Source organism: Alnus glutinosa, chromosome 12 (genome assembly GCF_958979055.1).
Source record: "Alnus glutinosa chromosome 12, dhAlnGlut1.1, whole genome shotgun sequence".
NCBI lineage: Eukaryota > Viridiplantae > Streptophyta > Magnoliopsida > Fagales > Betulaceae > Alnus > Alnus glutinosa.
Window position 1 is genome coordinate 1,064,904 of NC_084897.1, and position 20,953 is coordinate 1,085,856.

General features: G+C 33.8%; 4 protein-coding genes across 5 annotated transcripts; 2 read left to right on the plus strand and 2 right to left on the minus strand.

Annotated features, from left to right (window-relative positions):
- Window positions 1-146: 146 nt before the first annotated feature.
- LOC133851983 (probable cinnamyl alcohol dehydrogenase 1) lies at window positions 147-3,122 on the minus strand. Of its 2 annotated transcripts, none has more exons than XM_062288624.1 (7): window positions 2,822-3,122; window positions 2,526-2,623; window positions 2,244-2,357; window positions 1,719-1,949; window positions 1,212-1,497; window positions 830-980; window positions 147-576 (listed from the first exon to the last, which is right to left on the minus strand). In XM_062288624.1, exons 2-7 carry the CDS (start codon window positions 2,615-2,617, stop codon window positions 380-382), a joined length of 1,071 nt encoding a protein of 356 aa, XP_062144608.1. In that variant the 5' UTR covers window positions 2,618-2,623; window positions 2,822-3,122; the 3' UTR covers window positions 147-379. The 2 variants fall into 2 exon arrangements, with proteins under 2 accessions (XP_062144608.1, XP_062144607.1); XM_062288623.1 differs by having other exon boundaries at window positions 2,526-2,626.
- A 2,580-nt stretch (window positions 3,123-5,702) lies between these two features.
- On the minus strand, window positions 5,703-9,058 carry LOC133851736 (uncharacterized). The gene is made up of 3 exons (XM_062288291.1): window positions 8,742-9,058; window positions 7,901-7,975; window positions 5,703-6,074 (listed from the first exon to the last, which is right to left on the minus strand). Exons 1-3 carry the CDS (start codon window positions 8,892-8,894, stop codon window positions 5,913-5,915), a joined length of 390 nt encoding a protein of 129 aa, XP_062144275.1. The 5' UTR covers window positions 8,895-9,058; the 3' UTR covers window positions 5,703-5,912.
- A 1,835-nt stretch (window positions 9,059-10,893) lies between these two features.
- Window positions 10,894-15,806, plus strand: LOC133851945 (nitrogen regulatory protein P-II homolog). The gene is made up of 8 exons (XM_062288581.1): window positions 10,894-11,294; window positions 11,427-11,472; window positions 11,728-11,755; window positions 13,318-13,405; window positions 13,792-13,859; window positions 14,032-14,101; window positions 15,308-15,343; window positions 15,433-15,806. Exons 1-8 carry the CDS (start codon window positions 11,099-11,101, stop codon window positions 15,495-15,497), a joined length of 597 nt encoding a protein of 198 aa, XP_062144565.1. The 5' UTR covers window positions 10,894-11,098; the 3' UTR covers window positions 15,498-15,806.
- A 941-nt stretch (window positions 15,807-16,747) lies between these two features.
- LOC133852307 (ADP-ribosylation factor-like) lies at window positions 16,748-19,786 on the plus strand. The gene is made up of 7 exons (XM_062289039.1): window positions 16,748-16,904; window positions 17,455-17,619; window positions 18,242-18,312; window positions 18,892-19,011; window positions 19,160-19,278; window positions 19,355-19,436; window positions 19,566-19,786. The coding sequence occupies exons 2-7, from the start codon at window positions 17,472-17,474 to the stop codon at window positions 19,569-19,571; spliced, it is 546 nt and encodes a 181-aa protein (XP_062145023.1). The 5' UTR covers window positions 16,748-16,904; window positions 17,455-17,471; the 3' UTR covers window positions 19,572-19,786.
- The last annotated feature ends 1,167 nt before the right edge of the window (window positions 19,787-20,953 follow it).

The following is a 20,953-nucleotide window of genomic DNA, read 5'->3' on the forward strand; positions in this document are numbered from 1 at the left end:
CAGTCCCATAATACTTTGTTGTCAATTGAACAATTAAAAATAATAAAATTAAATTAAGCCCATTATCTCCTGTAAACGAAACAAAACAAAATAAAGCATGCTAACATATAAGCAGGAGCAAGTACAAAAACAATGAGAAGATTGAGTATCTGAAATTCCACACTACTGATAAAAGATGCATAAAATAAAAATGAGAAGATCGACTGTCTGAAATTCCCATGCAATTAATAAAGTTACATAAAATAAAAACACTTTAATCACCGACAGAGAGAGAAAGTCCATAGACACAACCCACTTGCTGCTTATTTCAAAATCATTCCGACACCTGCAGCTTTATTTCAAGATGTTTTTTCTTCATTCATGGGATGGGGTGTCGACCTCATTTGAGGGAGTTTTCAATGTCAATCACGAACCTGTACTTGACATCTTTATTTATCAGCCTATCAAGAGCTTCATTTGCGTATTGAATCGGAACTTGTTCGATCTGAGGATATATTTTGTGAGCACCACAGAAATTCAACATTTCCTGTATGTCTTTAGTACCTCCAACTCCACTACCAGCAATGCTTCTCATTTCTGCCAACGAATGGACTTCATTAGCCTGCAAATTATATATAACCCACCCAAGCTACCAGACCAGCCTACCACTATTTACTCAAAATTAAATTATTTTGAATTTTCAAGAACCTCTTGAGAATCAACGTGTGATTTTTATGTGCATTTTTAATAGGACGGTCTATTAAGGATGTGCATGTCAGTTTAATTGACTAGGTTGAAATAATTTCCTTCAACTGAAATTAGAAAGAAAAAAAAAACTGACATTACCTACCTGTTAAAAGGCCCAAAGGGTTGAACTTGAGTTCACTCGGTGCGCACACTACAACCAGAACACCGGTAGTCTTTAAGATTGATATGTATGGATCAAGTGGGTGTTTACCAGACGCAGTGTCAATTATAAAGTCAAGCGACTTAACCAAGGCCTGCAAACCAAAAAAATAAAAACCAATTACCATCAATCCAACAAAACCAAATGATTAAGTCATCAACTTTAGTTAGGGGTGACAATTTGTATTCACGTGTCAAATCCAGATCATGTCGAGACATGGGTCAGACCCTTTAGCCTTAACCTTGGATTCGTGAGTTGGGTGAAAAATTGTCGGCCCTAAGTTTAGCATTGCAAATGTGCTCCCAAGTAAAGTTACGTGTTTTACCGCCATCTCCTCATGGTCAGATGAAACCACAAATTTGTCTGCACCAAGAAGACTCAAGGCTTCCTCTTTCTTGGATATGCTTGTGCTGAAAACCGTAACATTCAAACCAAAAGCTTTCCCAAACTTCACTGCCATGTGACCGAGACCACCAAGGCCAATCACTCCAAGAGATTTACCAGGTTCATTCATCTTATGGCGCATCATTGGAGCATAAACAGTAATTCCAGCACAAAGCAATGGCGCTGCTGAAGCCAGTGGATAGCTGTCAGGAATAGTAAAGCAGTACCTACAAATTTAACACCAAAACAAATTAAACTAGACACAATTAATGAGTTCTTGTGGAATGCCCTTGAATCCTGGCAACACAACGGTACTCATCTCGTTTTCCTGGTCGGGAACGGAACCGGGATTTTTCATTCGGAAGGCCAAAGTATGAATGAGGGACCAGAGTTTTATTTTGATAACCCGGATCACTCTCTGCAGTCTTGAACATTATAAAATACTTGCCTTTCGTGGACAACAATGTAGTCGGAGAATCCTCCTTTGGTAATTTTACCATCCACATCAATGCTGTTAAAAGTCAAAACAGCTCCCTTTGCACAATGAACTTCTAGCTCTTTGTTACAGAACTCACAATCTCTGCAAGAGTTAACATAAGTTCCCACCCCAACATGGTCACCTGCTTTGAAACGATGGACGTTGGTGCCAACCTCTTTCACAATCCCAGCAATCTCATGCCTGGCGTGCAAATAATCAATATTGATACATCAGTTTAATGAAATGTAAGATGGTTACAATCCCAAATGTCCCATATATATATGGTTTAAGTACATCATTGAATGCCGGTTTCAAGAGTGAGTTATCATCTTTGTATCATTTGGTATCAAAACGAGTAGCTCGTCGAGTCATGGAAGGGCGACTTAGAGGTTGGATTAACATGTCTTGATACTATAAAAAATCATAATCTTAAGACATTGAATATTGACGTTTGTATCATAAGAATTACTCATATCAATAAACCAGCGCACATACCCAGGCACTACAGGATACTTGGAGTCTCCATGTTTGTTCCTGGTCCAAACTACATCGCCATAACAGATTCCACAGTGAGTGATTTTTATAGAAACGTCGTCTCTTCCAACAGCCCTGGATAAAAAATTTCCAACCCAGTTAATCAATCTTTTGACTGGAATATTAATTTACAATACAGCAGAACAGTTCAGCAATTAATCATGGTTTTTGAAGTCGTATGGCAATTAATCACGTATATAATGGGTAATCAAGAACAAGAAGAAAACCAATATTTAAACATACCTTCGGGTGAATTTGTAAGGTGAGAGAACTCCAGATGCATCCCTTGCGGCCCATCCAAGGCAGTCTTCATTTGCAGTACTTGCAGAGCTCATTTTTTACTACTACACCACATGCATGTAAGGTAATTAAACATTTACAAAAGATACGATCACGTGATATGAAGAGGATCCATTTTCATGCTCCGGATTAGATTTCAAGAAACTCCCGGTACTAAGAAGAGAACGCGTGCTTCAAATGGAGACAATTCATTTCATATAGTTTATATTAGATATCAAAAAATACTCGTACGTACGTACCGTGTATTATCTCTTTTGAAGATTAAGGAGGAGGTGGCTCGATCACCAAGAATACAGTGTGACTGTGACAGAGATAGAGATCGATCCTATGATCTGAATATCTGATTCTGTAAGGCTATGTTATCTACTATTTATATATATAGTATGATATCGATCATGAACAACGACGACGTATGCAGTGACCTCCCTTTGAGAAGCTTTCGTTGAAAACTCTTTCCCATGCCGCCAACTGCTGTTCCCAATATGTTTGTTGACATCGATCTGCTCTTATCTCACCATTGATAGACTTGGAACCTTTCCTCCATGGGATTAGTTCGATTTGACCCCACAAGCTAGCCCTTTGTTTTACCTTTTCTTGCATGGATGGCTAATAACTTGGCCGCCAGAAATTCCTCTTATCTCTTTCTCTTTTTCTTCTTAATAGTGTGATAAACTTCTAGCTACCATAATCATATTTGTTTTGACTAAACAATTGATATTTTTGTCTTGCTTCATAGGGATATGATGTATTTGAAGTACTTGTAAGAAATGATCTTATGACATATGACCAGCCCTTACTATTAAGTTAGATAAAATAAATCAAAGAAAGATGAAGATTTTTTTTTTTTTTTTAAAAAAAAAAAAAAAAAAAAAGTTGACAAGTATTAATCTAACAAAATTTGAACTACTTAATGGACAAAGTTTTCATTCAAATTGGGTTAGAGGAATTCTTCAAATTAAGTCTATTAAATTGACGTATGTTCTTAGAATATATTAATTTAAAAATGCTTTTGAGAATGGGTTGACTGTATGGAAGACATCTATTAAAAATATATATGAGAATTACATGCATTAAGAATATATTTCAGTTTAATAAATTGGGTTAAAAAAAATTCTTCCGATCATGTTTAGAGAAAAACTTAGTCCTTCTTTACTTTAAAAACATGATAACAAATGCAAACTCTTGCACATGCCCCGTGACGTTATTAGAAACAACAACTATCCACTAATGACACTATAGAAATTTATGAGGAATAATAAAATAAGCGGAAGAGAGAGAAAGGCAAAAAAATTTGGGGTGGTTCGATATTAGGCACCTATGTTCAGTTGTCCACTACTGTGAATTGTTTAAAGGGATAGATGCTGCTCTTATTGATTTGATTTATTTACAATACAAATTGTCTTTATTTTCTAGGAAAACTGTGGTAAGTGAGAAAATACAAGTATGGTAATCAAATTTCTAAGATTTGAATACTAAATAGAAAATATTTTAGTATCAACCTAATATGAAAAATATATATATCCTAACATCTCCTCTCAAACTCAAGGTGGGAAATTGAATTTGGAAAGAAAAATTATTTGTTTTTCTTGATTTTCCCTTCTTTTTTTTTTTTTTTTTGCTGAAGTAGATCTAATGCAACAAGAATAAGGACCTGAGCGTGAGCTCAGCCAAGTGATGTGTTGATTAAAATAATGATGATCCTGTACGAAGGGAACCAAAACTTGGACGTGAGCTCGAATAGGGCCAAATCAGGTGTGACACGTAACCAAATTCGAGTGTGATCTTGATATGGTAAGGTGAACAAAGACGATGGTCGGGAAGCATAGCCGACATGGGTCGAAAAAGAGGTCAGACTAACTTGAGTCAGTTATCAGATCGTTAAACATGTCGTGTGTGGATTGAGCCCACTTGGTCCAGTTGTCAGATCTAGGTTCGCACATAAGGCGCTCAAACTAAGCCCACTTGGGGTGGTTATCAGATCGGTAACCCAAATATGATTCTCTCATAGAACTACCATATCAACATTGTAAAATAAAAATATGATATATAACATTATTTTAATAAATGCACATTATCCATCACCCTCTTTTATTTTCCTTTAGCAATACTGTTGCAATGTTGACTTTGCCGCAACACAAATATGGAAAGTCTGTTTTTCAATACTATAATATTTAAAGTCTGTTTTCCAATCCGGATTGGTCGAGCCTATAATCTATATATGATCAATCACAATATAACTAAATGAAAGGATATTTCTTTAGTTTTAAGAGGAAAAAATGGTGAGCAAATCAGCGTATTAGTCCTATCAGAAAACAATTCAAATCATTTTGATAGTAATCAGTTGTTCTGTTTTATTGAGAAGGTCTATTACTCGAATTTGTGTAGTTGTATAATATAGCTATATCTATATTACTTAGTAGCAATAATAACAATAATATATTTCATTTCCATTAGAGTATCAATTTGTAATAAAAATTTAATATATTTCTAGAATATATATAAAGTTCTTGTGAGGTAGAATTAGCAGGCAGGTGGGGATAGCTTGGATCTACACTGGACATGTTTCTTGGTATATATATTTTATTTTCCTAAGATAAAGATGCATTGAATTGATACTCTCTTTCTTTCCATCTTCACATTATGATTTGAATATATGGAGTGTCTAGATCTTTGGATTGGTCATGGCCAAGAAACATGTCCAGTGTAGATCCAAGCTAGCACCTATCCAAAGATAGGAGCTAGAGTATAAGTAATTCAATCTTATAAAAAACACGCAGAGAAGAGCAAACTAAATACACAAGTATGCAAGAAAAACACTCAGTTAGGGAGAAGAAGAACACAAATCCAAAAATTCTAGAAAATTAGAAAAGCATGAACTATTGTGAGCAACCATCCAAGAATAAAGCAATTTGAACATAATAGCTTTTAACTCTATCACTGCCTTCTCACAAAGTTTCGAGCATTACGTTCCCTCCAAATATACCACATTAGCACCAAGGAACCATCATCCACACTTCTAAATTGCAGCGACTTCAAAACTGACATTTCCAACAAACCAACAACTCTACCACTCGTTAGGGCATTACCCATTCTATCACAAAAAGACGGAAGATCGAAACATGGCACAACAGTGGAACTTTGAGTCCCACAATAGAATATTACGTATGTTATTATGCATATCAACCAGATCCAACTACTACTATGAAGTCTTACCACCTATTCCATATCTTAGCACAGTAATAATAACAATTCCAACATGAATCTCTCTCTCTCTTTCTGCCCACAATACAAAAGGGATGTGAAGAAATCAAAGCAACTTAACATAACTGCTTAATCTAGCAAACTACATTTGAACTGGCCACCAGATAGAGACAGCTTCTCTGCTTTCGTGACCGCTGATAAGGGAAGAGGACTAAAACTTCCAGATGGGCCATAGAAATGGGGAAAGCTATTGGAACCATCCACAATTTCATATACTAATCCGTCACCAAGCTACAACAACATGCACGTAAAAAGGCAACCAATTAAAAGTCCAATTTTTTATGTTAATACACAATCAATAAAAAAAAAAAAAAAGGAAAAAGTACACATAACCCCCTCAAACTACCACTTAATTGTCAATGTACCCCATAAACTACTAATTGTGTCAATCTCCCCCCTTAAACTATCAGAAAATGTCAATGTCCCCCCTAAGACCAACAAAAAGACAAAAATGACCCTAATTTTTTTTGAATAAGACAAAAATGTTCTCATAAATTCAAAAAAATTAAAACTAAAACTAAAAAACTTAAAAAAAATTAAAAATTAAATTAAATTAAATTAAATAAAAAATGAAAAAAAAATATTTTAAAAAAAAAGAACAAATTTTTTAATTTTTTTTTTTAAAAAAAGTAAACAAAAAATGACTGATTTTTTTTTTTTAAAAAAAAAAACAAATGAAAAAAATAAAAAAGAAAAACCAGTTTTTATTAAATTAAAAACGAAAAATAACAAATATTTTTAAACAAAAAATAACAGAAATTTATTTATTTAAAAAAAAATAAAACAAATGAAAAAAAAACCATTTTTTATTAAATTAAAAAACGAAAAAAGAACATTTTTTTTTAAAGAAAAAAAAAACGAAAAAACAAAAAATAACTGAAATTTATTTATTTATTTAAAAAAAAAAAACAAATGAAAAAAAAAAACCAGTTTTTATTTAATTAAAAAAAACGAAAAAGAACAATTTTTTTTTAAAGAAAAAAAAAAACTGAAAATTATTATTCAAAAAAAAAAAAAAACAGTTTTAATTTTTAATTTTTTTGTTGGAATAATTTTTTGTTATTTTATATTTTTTTAATAATTTTTTTTTAGTTTTTATTTTATTTTAATAATTTTATGAAGGGCATTTTTGTCATTAGGGGGACATTGACATTTTCTGGTAGTTTAAGGGGGGAGATTGACACAATTGGTAGTTTGGGAGGTACATTGACAATAATATAGTAGTTTGAGGGGGTTATGTGTACTTTTCCCAAAAAAAAGGATAATATTAGCTTTTCATATAACATATATAGTCTCAAGAATCAAGAATTCAAGTTCTACAATATATTCTTGCTCAGTATTCCATCCTTCAAATCCCATATTTGGCCTTCATCTCTTTAAGTTGGCACCCCCAAGTTGCAGGAACTCAACAATGATTGAGCTTCAAGGGTGTATCTACCACAAGGATATATGCTTCCAGGGACATTTTTTTAAGATGTCCTAATTACGTGTACTACATGATTGTAACTCAGATTCTATTTATTCAAACATACTTGAGCTGTTGAGCAAATTTTTAAAAATGACACTCTATTAAGAAAGTTATCTGGACCCAACCCTTTCCAGTTGGTGCCTTCAGCCCTTTAACCATTTTAAATTATCTGGGTTCAACAAATGCAGAGACTAAAATAAGAAACAAATTGAAATACTCATCAACAGATTAAAATGCTATTCTCAGACGACGTATGGGCAAAACAATTGGTCTCTCATTCCATCTCATGCTTGACTGTTCAGAAAATAAATTCCTAGAAAGTCTTCAAGTCATACCTTGATATATCCTGTTTGGGATATCATCAAATTGATTCGGACTCAACAATGTTATGTTAACCACTAACTTTTATGATTACTATACAGCGTGAAACATACATGTTTACTCCAACATAGGCTAATCAAAGGTTTCCTTTTCAAACTTGTTACTGCTTGTCATCCCTTCACATCAATACACATGTATTCTATACATCACTCAAAGCAAACATGAAATTTCTGTTGCCTCTACAGCTAATTTCTGTCTACAAGCATACCTTCTTAGCCTCGATTTGAAGCAAGTACAAATCCCCCTTGTTGTTCAAGAAAAAATTCTGTAATGTTGGATGTACCTGCAAATCAGCCACTATATGGAATCAGTTTTACCCTCAAATAAAAACATTGCATTAATATAGTATTAAAATATTGATCAAATGATTAAATTCATCTTCTTCTTTTTTATAAGTAAGAGAAATTTCATAAAAAACGCAAAGTGCGATTAAGTACACAGGGAGTATACAAGAACGACAACTAAGAAGAAGAGAAAAACAATACAAGAAAATCATTATAACTAATCACTAAAGGGGCTTAAACTAATCACTAAATTCATCTTTTCAGCTTAAACTCTTAAGATGAGTGATAATTTAACAAGAGGTCCTAAGTTTGAACAACATCTTTGTTTCTGTAATTCACCTCTTATCTCAATTAAAGATAAGATAATTGAATGATTAAATTCAACATTTTTCATCAACTTAAGCTTTTGGGATAAATAATATTCCACTAATTAAATGATACAGCAATTAACCGCCCAGATTCCTGGGAATAAACCAGCCACAGTGTAATTAAAGAATTTTCCTTTCATTTTCCTCTTATCCTTTCAAATAACCAAACCAAAAGCACAGATACATAAAAGACAGTTTCAAAATAAATATATTTGTTCTAAATAGCACCATTGTTAATGAAAAAAAAAAAAGGACCCAATACACTTTTGAGGAAAAAATGAAATGAAATAGGACTTTCAATGAAAGTTTTGTTAATTTTGTTCAATGTAGTCGAAGAAAAATGTCAAAGAAGGCAAAGACATGTAGATTGACAACAACCGAGTGTAAAACTAAGGACCTGATGGAGACTGCTGAGATGGATGAAACGAGAAGACTTGTCAAGTTCTCCACCGAAGATAGACCCAGTCTTTTGCAACTCTTCCCACTCCTTCGCCGTGCTGATTCTGTACACGAACTCTTCGGCTTCACCCACTCCCTCCTTTGAAGCCATTCTTGTGTTACCGATTGGATGTGGGGAAACCCAGTTTGATAATCTTTCAATGATAACCAGAAGTTCAAGTTCTCCAGCAAATATCGGATCTTGTTTTCTTCAGCTCCGTTTACACCAACTCTACCGCTTCACCTGTTCACACACTCCCTCTTTCTGTCATAGTGATTGGGTTTGGCCCGTTTGAGGACACCCATTATTATTTTCATGCTTTTGGCCCATAAGCCCATTATTATTTGCAGGTCGGGTAAAAATTATCAATTTTAAATATTATGTGTCGGGTTCGGATTGTGTCAAAGTATGAATATAAAAACTATATAGGTTAATCTTAACCCGACCCATTTAATTAAACAGGTTATACCTCTCGACTCTAACTTACTAATTTCATGTTAAATTTGCAGCTCAAATAAAAAATTATCAGCCCTAGCTCTATTCGATCTTCTTTTTTTTTAATCCTACATATTCTTTTAAAGTTTTTGATTAAAAAAAAATTAAATTAGTCCCTATATTTTATGTCATTTTCAAATTGCTATTTGTTATTTTAATCTTATTTCATTACTCTTCACACTTTGGACAGTTAAATAGATTCTTCCATCCAAAAGGCAGCGAGCAATGAAATAAAATTTAATTTATAAGAAACAATTTGAAAATGATCTAAATCATAAGGATCGATTTCATTTTTTTAAAAAAGAAAAATGGGATCTTTGGTTAAAAAATTTCCTAGGCATATTCGTGTCAACCAATAGAATTTTAGCCCATGATATCTTCAAAAAATATAGCCAACTTTCTTCGAAGAGTGTCATAAATTCCCTGCAATAGAAGTTTAACTACACGTTAAATTAAATTTTTAAGATATTTGACTACTCTTGTCTTAGATTTAGTTTGCTCGGAACAAATTTGCTCTTTAACTATTTTTGTACATAGGTTAGCGGTTAGCGGAAAATAAAAGCTATATATAACACTTTATTGTAAGAATTTTGTTTGTATCTAATGATTATGTAACCTCATAGCGTATGGCTATAATTTTGCAGAGCTTTATGCTTTGTGATATAAGAGTTTTATGCTCCTGATCTTTGATAAATGAAATACTCAGATTTTTTATTTTTTTTTGTTTTTTAAAAAAAAGAAAAGAAAAGAAGACGACGATAAATTAAATGAGAAACTCTTAACTTAACATACTTTGATATTTTAACACTCCAAGGTAAATCCTTAATAATTTGCATGATCATATTTATTAGAAATTGTACTGTATTGCGTTTTAGACTTGACTACAATTTTTTCTAGAAATTTTGTACAAATTAATATAAAACTTATTATGTTAGTTACTAAACAATTAAAATTGATTGTAACTAAAATAATAAGGCCATAAGGGTCACATGGACCACCACATTAGTTTTATAAGATGTTATAATAAAAATTATAAACTGATTATAATAAAATCCAATGTCGAATGTATGATAGCATATGGTCCTTGACTCCTTGCCCTTTCACTACAATGTTTAGCCAACATTGTTTTTATTATAAAGTTTGATGAGGCATCAAAATCATATAGTCAAACAAGCAAAACATTTTTTTTAAAAAATAAAATAAAATAAATAATCATGTAGGTTTAGATATAATAAAATTTGTGTTTATCATTATTTGGTTGGCGTTGCGTATTTTAAGTGAGTTCTTTTTTTTTTTTTGGGTAGCTGACATAAAAAAATCACTTAAACACATTAGTCAAGGTAAAATGAGCGTGAAGAGTAATATTACTCGTAAAGATAATTCTCCTATTTTCTCGATGAATAGTATTACTATTCATACTCATTTTTTATACTCATTTCACATCAATTGACGTGACGCGTTCTAAGAGGTTTTTATTTTATTTTTTTTAAAATTATTAATATAAAAAATCCATTTGAAATGAGTATGAAAAGCTGTATTATTACTCTTTCTCAATTTCATGTCTACGTCTATATAAGCTGTAATTGGGCTTTTTCCCAGTGTGATGGGCCAAATTGAGCATGGAGGGAGCAGATCAGCGCTGAATCAGCCATGATCCCCCACCCTCATAGACTCCCAAGCGTCCTCCATGCGTGATTTCCAAGCTGATCCAATACTCCAAACTTTTTTTCCCAATAAAAGCCCCGTAGCGTTAACTGCGAGGCCGCATGAGCAGTACCTGACCCCTTTTGCTCCTGCTGGCTACTGATTCACCAACAACCATGGCTACAATGGCGAAACCTCGCGCGCTTGGTCCCCTCCATGCCCACTTCAAAGACCTCCCTCTCACGGACTTCGCCTCCTCGATCCTTCGCCCCAAGTTCGGAGGCTCCCACCTCCCTTCTCAGCTCAATGTGACCCTGAAGCACACCAGGAATGCCTCAATTGTGCCCATCATCAGAGCCCAGAGCTCTCCTGGTGTGTCTGACACTCTTTGCCGTCTTTTTTGGGGAAATATATTCATGGGTGTTGGATAAAGATTACAAATTTAGTGAATTATTAGTTGGGTGTCTCAAAGTGTTGATATTTTTACTCTTGCTTTGCTTTTAGATTATCTCCCCGACTCGAAGTTTTACAAAGTGGAAGCTATTCTGAGGTGCGTGTATTTCTCAACCCGCTTCATTTTCTGTGTTTTTTGTTTCGTGCATGTGATTGATTATATGCTTTTTGTGTGTGTATGGCTTAGTAAGCCTGCATGCATGTTTTAGCAATGTTTTCTAGATCAATATAGTCATGGTTTTTTCTTCTTTCTTTTTGTTTTTTTTTTTTGTTGAAATGACCTCATTGAGTTTGCCATGCCTAACTCTGTTTTCATTATCTTTGTTTTGCTGCTGAATTTGGGACGAAATAGGCCCTGGCGAATCCCGAAGGTTTCTTCGGTAAGAGTTAATGAAACTTGACCATGACTATGTGTGATTGGAGATAGATTTTGCGTTGCTTTTTTTGGGTTATGTTGGAAAGTTTAGAAAATATGCAATTAAGGTATCCGTCATTAGTTGCGAAATTGATATCTGAGATATGTTTAACCTCTAAGTAGTAATTACAAGACTCTTTTCTTAGGTTGTAGTCAATTTCTAAAATACTCAATAGCATTTGCATGTATGGAATTTATTACTGCCATGACCAAATTCAGTAGAGACTAGAGATTCATGAATGTTTTCATATATGCATTTCTGTGCAATATAAATTTTAAAAGCTCCAAAATCTTATGTAGTGAAGGTCAGTGGTACCTTGTGTTAATGAATTTTTGTTAAAGTAAATTCCCAAGCTACAAAACTTACATGCAAATGGTGAGGGGAGGGTCCACCGGACACTGTGGCCTGAATGGGGTGTCACTGTGACACCATGAGATGAGTAGAGAATGAAGTGACGGCATTGAGTTGAAAGTTGTCAGTTGGAGATCACAAGATAAAGGGTGCCAAAGTATGAAGAGAATTTATGGATAATTTTCTTAATCAAGACATCTTCCATCTCAGGCAAAACCCTTGTTTTATTGACCCTCTAAATTTTGTGGTCATTTACCAGCTTGTCTTGTCACAACATGTGAAAAGAACCAAGTCACAACATGTGAAAAGAACCAAATATAGGCTGTTGTTACCCTTGTCCAGATTTTGAAGCTGTAGGCCAAGTTCAGTGCCACTGCCTTAGAGTCGAGGCAGGATGCTGATTAAGTCAAGATTACCACCATCTGGCCTGCCAAGAATGGCGCAACGACAAAATCATTAAAAATATAGGGGGCAGATTACTTCCCTTGGATCTTCTTAACCATTTTTGGGAACTGCATCCTACTTTAGTGTGACGAAATTTGGACTTTCCCAAACATTCTATATCAGCCGAACAAACTATAATGTCGGTTTATGTCACGACAAACTCAATTTAATCCCTGTTTTGTAACAGAATCAGTTTGTCTATTCTCGAAGTTGCATAAAAGTTTCATAACTGTGACCTCACATGATGCACCCGAAATTTTTGCCCTTTGTTATTGTAACACGTAACAACAATATATGAAAGGGTTGAAGGAGGCAGCGGTTGGTAAAAGACAAGAACTATTTGGTAGTCAACTATAACATCCGTACGTGATAGTTATTTCAATGGTAAGTAAAGGACAGTATTAATGACTTTCCACCCTGTTGCTATATACATCTTATTTTCATCAACGATACCTTACCCTAACCCTAGTGCTATAGACTGATGCCTTTGGCCACCATTTTGATGTATACTATTTCATTCATTTCTGAAATTCCTCAAACTATCATATATGCATTAATGCTAAAGTTATGAAAGGAGAGATGCCTTTACCATTTTATCACAGCTTTGGCCTATATTCTGCTTTACAATTTTTCTCTACTTAATGAACTTCTCCAAACCATGAATTTGACTAAGCTACTTAATTAGATGATGTGGAAATAATATTCATTTTTTTTCCTTCTGAAAAATAAAGGCCCTGTTGAAGATGGGAATTCGTGGTGTTACAGTATCTGATGTTCGGGGCTTTGGTGCTCAAGGTGGTTCAGCAGAAAGGCAGGGCGGTAAGTGTGTTGTTTAGAAATGTTGAGCTCTTGATTTACTATGGCTAAATATTATGTACTAATTAGATTAGTTGATTTTGATTTTTCTCTTACAAAGAAAATACATTTTCTCAATTTTGCACCCCCTCCTTCATTCGCAATGCATACTTGCAATCCATCAGATTTAAAACAGTTATGTGGTTCATTAACCGATTAGTTATACTTTGATATGGATTTTTCCTTCGCATTTAATATTCTTTTTGTTGTTGTTTTTTCACTCTCTCTCTCTCTTGGTGCCAAACAAAATTTTCTTGCAGTTAGTTGTGCTTACCTTTTTATCTGCTCTTTCTTATATAGTTGTGAAGGTTGTATTTTGCTCTTTTTCATTTCTTGTTATTGCTTTGCAGGCTCTGAATTTTCTGAAGACAACTTTGTTGCTAAAGTTAAAATGGAAATTGTGGTGAGCAAAGATCAGGTATGAGGAGTCTAAGTGGTATGTCTGTTGTATGAATTAGAAACTAAACCATTATTTCTCTAGCAAATAAGTTAACTATTTGCGACATTGCTGCCCAGTAAGGGAAAAAATTCATGGTATATTTTGCCGCTATAATGTTGCTAATTAGTATCTGGATGCCATCCTCTCTTAGGTTGAAGCAGTAATAGACAAGATAATAAAGGAGGCAAGGACCGGAGAGATTGGCGATGGCAAAATTTTCGGTAAGATTTCAAATTTCTTTGTTAGTTCTGGTGAGTAGATTTGGACTCCTTTATTTATTTATTTATTTATTTATTTATTTTAAGCTTTAAGGCTAATATATGAGTCTAAATATACAAGCAGGTTGATGGAAAATTAAACCTTTGTTGGTTTTTATGCAGCTTTATTTTATTTTCTTTCTTGTTAGGTTATTAATATAAAGTTATTTTAGGGATTTTCATAATATTGTACATTGCCTCTATTTGGTGTTAGGGATTACCAGATGTACAAAATTACACTAGATCACATTCGCAGCTTTAGGGAATTGGTTCTGATTTGGTGAACTGTAATTCTCCAGATGAATGACAGTTGCATTTTCTTAGGGACACCTCTCATGGTAGTGCTTCACTTAATCTGAAGCCTTCTATTAAACCACTGGAGAAAGAAAGCACACACATTGACAGACAAAATAAAATTATTTTATTGATATTGCTAGATTTCTTGTCTTGCTGAGGATTTCTGCAATTCTTTGTGGGAACGAACATTGTTGCAGAAATCAGAAGCCGTGCCACTTTTGACATGAGCACTGCACTAGCTACAAATAAACTAGGAATGAATATGGAAAAAAAAGAAAAAAGAAAAAAAAAAGAAAGTACTACTAAGGAAAGATCTAAATGCTCGGTGAAACATGTTTCCTTCAATTAGTGAAGTTGATACATATGCTTTTAGGAAAGATCTAAATGCTTTGAACCAAAAAGTGAAAACAGTGAGAAGTGGGGTGATTTTTTTTATTTTTTTTTTTATTTTTTTTTTTTTTTATGAATAGAATTGGGTTAATTTTACACTTATGAAAGTCAGACAGTTGGCTAATGGGGAATGTAGTAGAACTTTAACATGCCTACTTATCAGATAATTTAGCTGCACCAGAATTATCTCATCAATTGAAACCTTTTGAATCAAATTACTTCATCAAAGACTTATCAAAAGTGACTTGTACAGTCCAGGGTGGTAGGCAATTAAGCCATGCTGTTTGAGGCTGGCCACTACTAGAGAGTAAAACCCAGATACCTGTACTTGAGTTTCGTTTATATAATCAAGTTATTTGTTGCTCATGTACTATAATCATAATGTTGGCCATTTGCTTTTATTTTTTTGGTGGGGTGTGGAAGGTGTTTTCTGGGTTCAGCTTTTCTTATCAAACTAGTAATGGTTTTCCATTGAATGTGCAGTGGTGCCTGTCTCGGACCTGATAAGAGTTCGAACTGGTAACTCATTGTACTTTGGATGACCAAATTTTTTGAAATACATTATATTTCCTTATTTGTATACTAATCTTAGTATACGTGATTTCCAGGTGAGCGCGGAGAGAAGGCAGAGAGGATGGCCGGAGGGCTAGCCGACATGTCACCGGCTGCATGATCTTTAGAGTTGAAATGAGCAGTGCAGATTTAGCATCTAAGCCCTCCTCCTCCTGCAACCTGCTCTAAACAACCCCAACCCATTCCTCCCTGCTCCTTCAGAGCTAAGAAGATAATGCTACTTCTGGTTTCTAAGCGTTCTCTTGTGAAGAATAAAAGTTAAAAGGAAAGACCAGTCTTGTTGCTTTTCGTCTTCCTCTCTCTCTCTCTCTCTCTCCCTCTCTCTCTCTGTCTCTCAACTAAACATTCAGTAAAAGAACAGTAATCGGTAAGCCATTGCTTGCTTTGTTATCAAGCTTCATTTGGAAAATCTTGCAATTGTAAAGGAGTACGGAAAGAGTCCAGAAGGAAAAGCGAGTGGCGGTCAATCGGAATTTGGATCAAATGGAAAGGATTCTCTTCATTTAGTTTAAAAGTGAGGGGTAGTTGTCTTCTCATATTTTATAAAAATGTAAAAAGACAATTATATCCTCAATATTACATGAAATGGAGAGGATCTTTGTCCGTGATGCTTAATTCCAATGGTTTAAGTCCAAACCATGGTCCATGAGTGAAACAAAAAAAAATTGTAAAAGTTTACGTGCACTTTATACAAAATATATTTTCAAATTAAAATCCTATTAAATAAATACCCATTAAAAAATATATTCACTTTTATATCACATCAAATTTTGTTTTTTTAATAAAAGCTATTATACATTTTTATATATATATCCAATACGTTAACAATCAAAGCTGATAGTCTAATATGACATCGTTGCTTATTAGAGTGCATTTGACAGAGTAATTCTAAATGTTATATAAGTGTCCATAAAAAAAATAAGGTGATTTTTAAAATTATCATTTTATCAAAATCACTATTTGATCAATCACACGCTTAATGGTGATTTTTAAAGCCATCTTATTATAGAATTACTCGCAATTTTGCTGATCAAAATTACGATTTTAAACCGAATCACAAAAAATATATGTTTGGGAGTGTACATTTTAAAAATTGCAATTTAAAAATATAGAAAAATATGAATTTTCAAATCGCAGACAAATTGTACATTTAAAAAATTAAAAAAAAAAAAAAAAACACACACTCACACACAATTTTAAAAATTAAACTCTATTTTACCAATTATTTAACTGTATTTTTAAAAATTATATTTTCAAATAAAAAGTTTTAAAATTGCTATTTTTAACTTACACGTCTTAAAATCGTAAACAAAAAGGGACATTAAACTCCCAAAATAATAATAATAAATAAATAAATAAAAAACAGCGTGGAAACGAATTTGAAACTCACTCTCGCAGTTTTCTATAAATAAACACGTCGCTCGTTTCCTCTGCCAGCATTGTTGCGAAGGACACCTCCTTTCCTTTACAGCAAGAGAGAGGGATAGATCTCTGTTACCGTCCTCAGGCAAGTCGTTGAAATTCGTTTCTTTCTAGAAATTTTTCTTTCAGATCTTCGCCATTGATGTGATTGTCTTATGGTAGCTTTGTTTTCTGAAAAAAAAAATTCCTCGATCTATTATTTCTATAATTTATTCGTGAATTGAATTTCTGTAAATCCCTTTGGATCTCTCGCTACATGATTGGAATTATACAGTTTGATACATCTTTTTTCTTTCAAATTTATGTACCATTTTGATATTCTAGCTGTCATTTACATGAGATTCAGTTTCTCCGCCGTTGGATCCAGTGGCGGAGATAGAGGGGGGCGGGAGGGGGGCTCGCGTCCCCCTTGAATAGGCCCAAATCTCCCATGCACAATCTTCACTCTTCGTACTTTAGCTCTTGATCCAATTATACTATATCAACCGTCCACTCTCGTGATCACATTTAACCACACGCGCAAATGTTTACACTTGATCAGTCATGCTCATGGGTGTACATTATTTGGTTAAGAACTGATAAGTATTGCATTTTCTAAACAATGTGCTTTCTGGGTTCTTGTTGCCTGGATATAGAATAACGGGAGAAAAAAATGGGGCTGTCTTTCACCAAGCTTTTCAGTCGTCTGTTTGCTAAGAAAGAGATGCGTATACTCATGGTGGGTCTCGATGCCGCTGGTAAGACCACCATTCTCTACAAGCTCAAGCTGGGAGAGATAGTCACCACAATTCCTACCATTGGTAAGTTCGAACATCAGTAAATCAATGAGGTGAATTTATTGATCAGTGGAGTTAAATTCAATTTTCTTTTTCAACTGCCTACCGTGGGATTTTCATTGTGATTTCGGTTGTAAGATTTCATATACAGAAAGGACTTGAGCTTTCTCTTGTCGAACTTTGATGGCGGTTGTGATTTCAAACATAAACTTAACTTCATTTCAGGCCATTCGAGGTGGAAACTAGTTTTGTGAGTAATAGCAGTATTGCAATTGTAGTAATAACTTTTTTGGTAAAGTACATCTAGCAACGGAGATGGGATGGTTTTTTTTTTCCCTGTTTAAATGAATCTGTGTTCTTCGGCAAATTAATCTTTTTTCTGGGGAAGGCAAGTTTTTACTTATCGGAAAAAGAAAAAAAAAAAAAAATCTTATTATGGGGAAGGATAATGCTTTTTTGCATTGAGTTGATTATGACGCTCTACAAAGTCTTTACTGTCCCCATTAAATTGTTGGCTGGCATATTGAATTTCATGATTGCTACTGTTATCGTGCAGGCATTTTATAACTTATCTAACTTGATCGTTTTAAAAGTAGTTCCTGTGTTACATTGTTCTTACAAGCAAAAGTGATGTATTATTTATCAGGATTTAATGTGGAGACTGTGGAATATAAGAATATCAGCTTCACTGTCTGGGATGTTGGTGGCCAGGACAAGGTATGTAGACTTTATAAAGAGGTTTTTCATATTACTTCCCATTCTCTTTCTTTGTAAAGAATTTTTCTGTGTACAGATCGACAGTGACTTTTTGAGTATATCTCATTTTTAGAGATGATCGTTTAATTAGCTTGAAAAAGGAGTGCTTATGTATGGTCTAGTGCTGGTTTGATTACTTCCTTCAGGCTGGTGCTGATTATTTGGGACACTTTTGCACTTGACATTTTGCTAAGAGCTAAACTATAAGAAAAGATACAATGTAGGATTGTTCCTCTCTCTCTGGGCTTTTTAAGTGGAAACTGATACATAATTTGGCTTACACTTCAATGCATCTTTGCAAGCCTTTTTATCAATAATAGGCAGGGTGTTTGCTCTCCTTCTTGCTTTCCTTGTATTGTTTTCTTATTTAATATTGCTAATCATAAAAATGCAGATATACTATAATGGAAGTCAGACCTCTCTAGATCACATAATCTGAATGTTGAGATGTATCAGATTCCATCATAATCGATTAAATTCCTGTGTAACTTTGTTGTTCTCAAATAATCTAGTGGGTGATTTTTTGTTTTGTCCTTCCAGATCCGTCCTTTGTGGAGACATTACTTCCAAAATACCCAAGGACTCATATTTGTGGTTGATAGCAACGACCGTGACCGTGTAGCTGAAGCTAGGGATGAGCTGCACAGGATGTTAAATGAGGTATGAGAAAGCTTTGGAATTTCTTACCATCAGTGCTTATGAGCAGGATGTAAAAGTAACTTTAAGAGAAGTTGCACCTTTTAGATGGACATCAAATGTTGCTTTATATGGTCTTCTCTGATAGTATTATTCTTTGTTGCTTTGTCAGGATGAGTTGAGGGATGCCGTGCTGCTAGTGTTTGCAAACAAGCAAGATCTTCCAAACGCCATGAATGCTGCTGAGATAACTGATAAGCTCGGCCTTCACTCCCTCCGTCAACGCCACTGGTAAGAAATGTTTTAGCTTCTCTCTCCCTCTCTCTCCTCCTCTGCAGTGATTCACCATGTACACCATATATTTCAGGTATATCCAGAGCACATGTGCCACATCTGGTGAAGGGCTCTATGAAGGACTTGACTGGCTCTCAAACAATATTGCCAACAAGGTTAGTCATGCTCTAGTATATGACATTGCTTCCTTAGCATATTTCAGCTTTTGTAAATACCTTGACCTTTTTTTTTTTTGTTTCTTTCTTTTTGGTTCATTTCTGTTTCTTTTATCTATGTAATTGCAGGCATAGATGTGCTTGGCTATGAGTTTCAGGTAGCAACAACTGCAGAAACATTTTTCTGATGTTCTGGATTTTGCTTCCCTGTTTAGTATAACCTGTTCTGCCATGTTTATGGTTTCCCTTGCAGACTTTGTCTTTGTTACCTGTAGTTTGAGAATAATTCTTCAAATTTTTCTTTCTCATGGTATGACCCCTATAGAATTGTTTTTATCTTTTGTTGGAAACCGTAGTGCAATATAATTCTACTGTGGTTACCTGATTAATAGCGAGCAAAATATTAGTGCCACTTCTTTTCTCAAAAGAATTTCCTTTTCGAACCTGCATATCTATTTGAGGGTCCGTTTGGGTTTGCGATTTCAAAAAGTGCGATTTAAAATAACAGTTTTAAAACGTATGATTTGAAAAAAAATGATTTTTAAAACGCAATTAAGCATTTGATAAAATCGCAGTTTAGCCTTTAAAATCGAAAATTAACCTTTAAAATTCTACGTTTTCAAAAAAATACCTTACTTGCGATTTGAAAAAACAGATTTTCTGTGTTTTCGAATCACAATTTTTAAAAATGCGGTTTCCAAACAATTTATGTTGGGCGATTTGGTATAAATCGCATTTATTATCTATGAAATCATAATTCCAAACGCACCTTAAGCTATCTATTCATGCCGATTAGCTTTAGTTGTTTATTTTTCAATTGTGAATTGAGAAATTATAGTCTCAGATCAAAGTTTTTCTCTAAACTAGATTGGTGGAATTTTTTTCAATTTAGTTTATTAAACTAGCATTTGTCCTTAAATCATGTAATTTTTATGTGCATTTTTAATCAAACTTGTTATCTCTAAGGAAATGCGCTTATTTGGGCATGACATTCACAAAAATGAGAGAAAGAATAGAATAATGCGGCACATATTTACCATGTTGCAAGTCATTAGTTAATTTAGTTCAATAAAATTCAATTTAGATTATAAAATGATTCATCTCAATTTTAAATAATGGAGAGATTTTTTTTTTTTTTAAAAAAAAAAAAAACAACAAAAAAGCAAATAATATTATTTCCTAATGAACTTTTACACTTTCATGCATACCTTTTGTTCATACTAGTCACAATCTGTCTATTAATTAAACCATCATTTTCTAAATAACACATCGTATTAATCACTTGTTCACTTTTGTATTGTCTTCATCAAACACAAAAATGTTCGGATAGAAGTGGTGATATCATTATTTACAACCTAGCAATAAAGGATGGATCACTATCTTTAATCACAAATGCACAATGTAAACACAATAACCACAAAAAATCACAATCAAATTAGTCAACCACAATCAATAAAAAAAACTCTAAACCAAATTTACTTAACCATCATGCCTGAATTACAAATGATTTAAAAAAA

What these genes read in the sequence shown, in the direction of transcription:
- LOC133851983 (XM_062288624.1), bottom strand. Translation starts at nt 2,617, where the DNA reads ATGAGCTCTGCAAGTACTGCAAATGAAGACTGCCTTGGATGGGCCGCA. An exon ending in CCTTACAAATTCACCCGAAG is followed by an intron (nt 2,358 to 2,525) that starts GTATGTTTAAAT and finishes TTTTTTATCCAG; the next exon opens with GGCTGTTGGAAGAGACGACG. An exon ending in AAGTATCCTGTAGTGCCTGG is followed by an intron (nt 1,950 to 2,243) that starts GTATGTGCGCTG and finishes TTTGCACGCCAG; the next exon opens with GCATGAGATTGCTGGGATTG.
- LOC133851736 (XM_062288291.1), bottom strand. Translation starts at nt 8,894, where the DNA reads ATGGCTTCAAAGGAGGGAGTGGGTGAAGCCGAAGAGTTCGTGTACAGA. An exon ending in ATCTCAGCAGTCTCCATCAG is followed by an intron (nt 7,976 to 8,741) that starts GTCCTTAGTTTT and finishes GCTGATTTGCAG; the next exon opens with GTACATCCAACATTACAGAA. An exon ending in TTCAAATCGAGGCTAAGAAG is followed by an intron (nt 6,075 to 7,900) that starts GTATGCTTGTAG and finishes ATGTTGTTGTAG; the next exon opens with CTTGGTGACGGATTAGTATA.
- LOC133852307 (XM_062289039.1), top strand. Translation starts at nt 17,472, where the DNA reads ATGGGGCTGTCTTTCACCAAGCTTTTCAGTCGTCTGTTTGCTAAGAAA. An exon ending in TGCACAGGATGTTAAATGAG is followed by an intron (nt 19,012 to 19,159) that starts GTATGAGAAAGC and finishes TTGCTTTGTCAG; the next exon opens with GATGAGTTGAGGGATGCCGT. An exon ending in TCCCTCCGTCAACGCCACTG is followed by an intron (nt 19,279 to 19,354) that starts GTAAGAAATGTT and finishes CATATATTTCAG; the next exon opens with GTATATCCAGAGCACATGTG.
- LOC133851945 (XM_062288581.1), top strand. Translation starts at nt 11,099, where the DNA reads ATGGCTACAATGGCGAAACCTCGCGCGCTTGGTCCCCTCCATGCCCAC. An exon ending in CAGAGCCCAGAGCTCTCCTG is followed by an intron (nt 11,295 to 11,426) that starts GTGTGTCTGACA and finishes CTTTGCTTTTAG; the next exon opens with ATTATCTCCCCGACTCGAAG. An exon ending in TTCAGCAGAAAGGCAGGGCG is followed by an intron (nt 13,406 to 13,791) that starts GTAAGTGTGTTG and finishes ATTGCTTTGCAG; the next exon opens with GCTCTGAATTTTCTGAAGAC.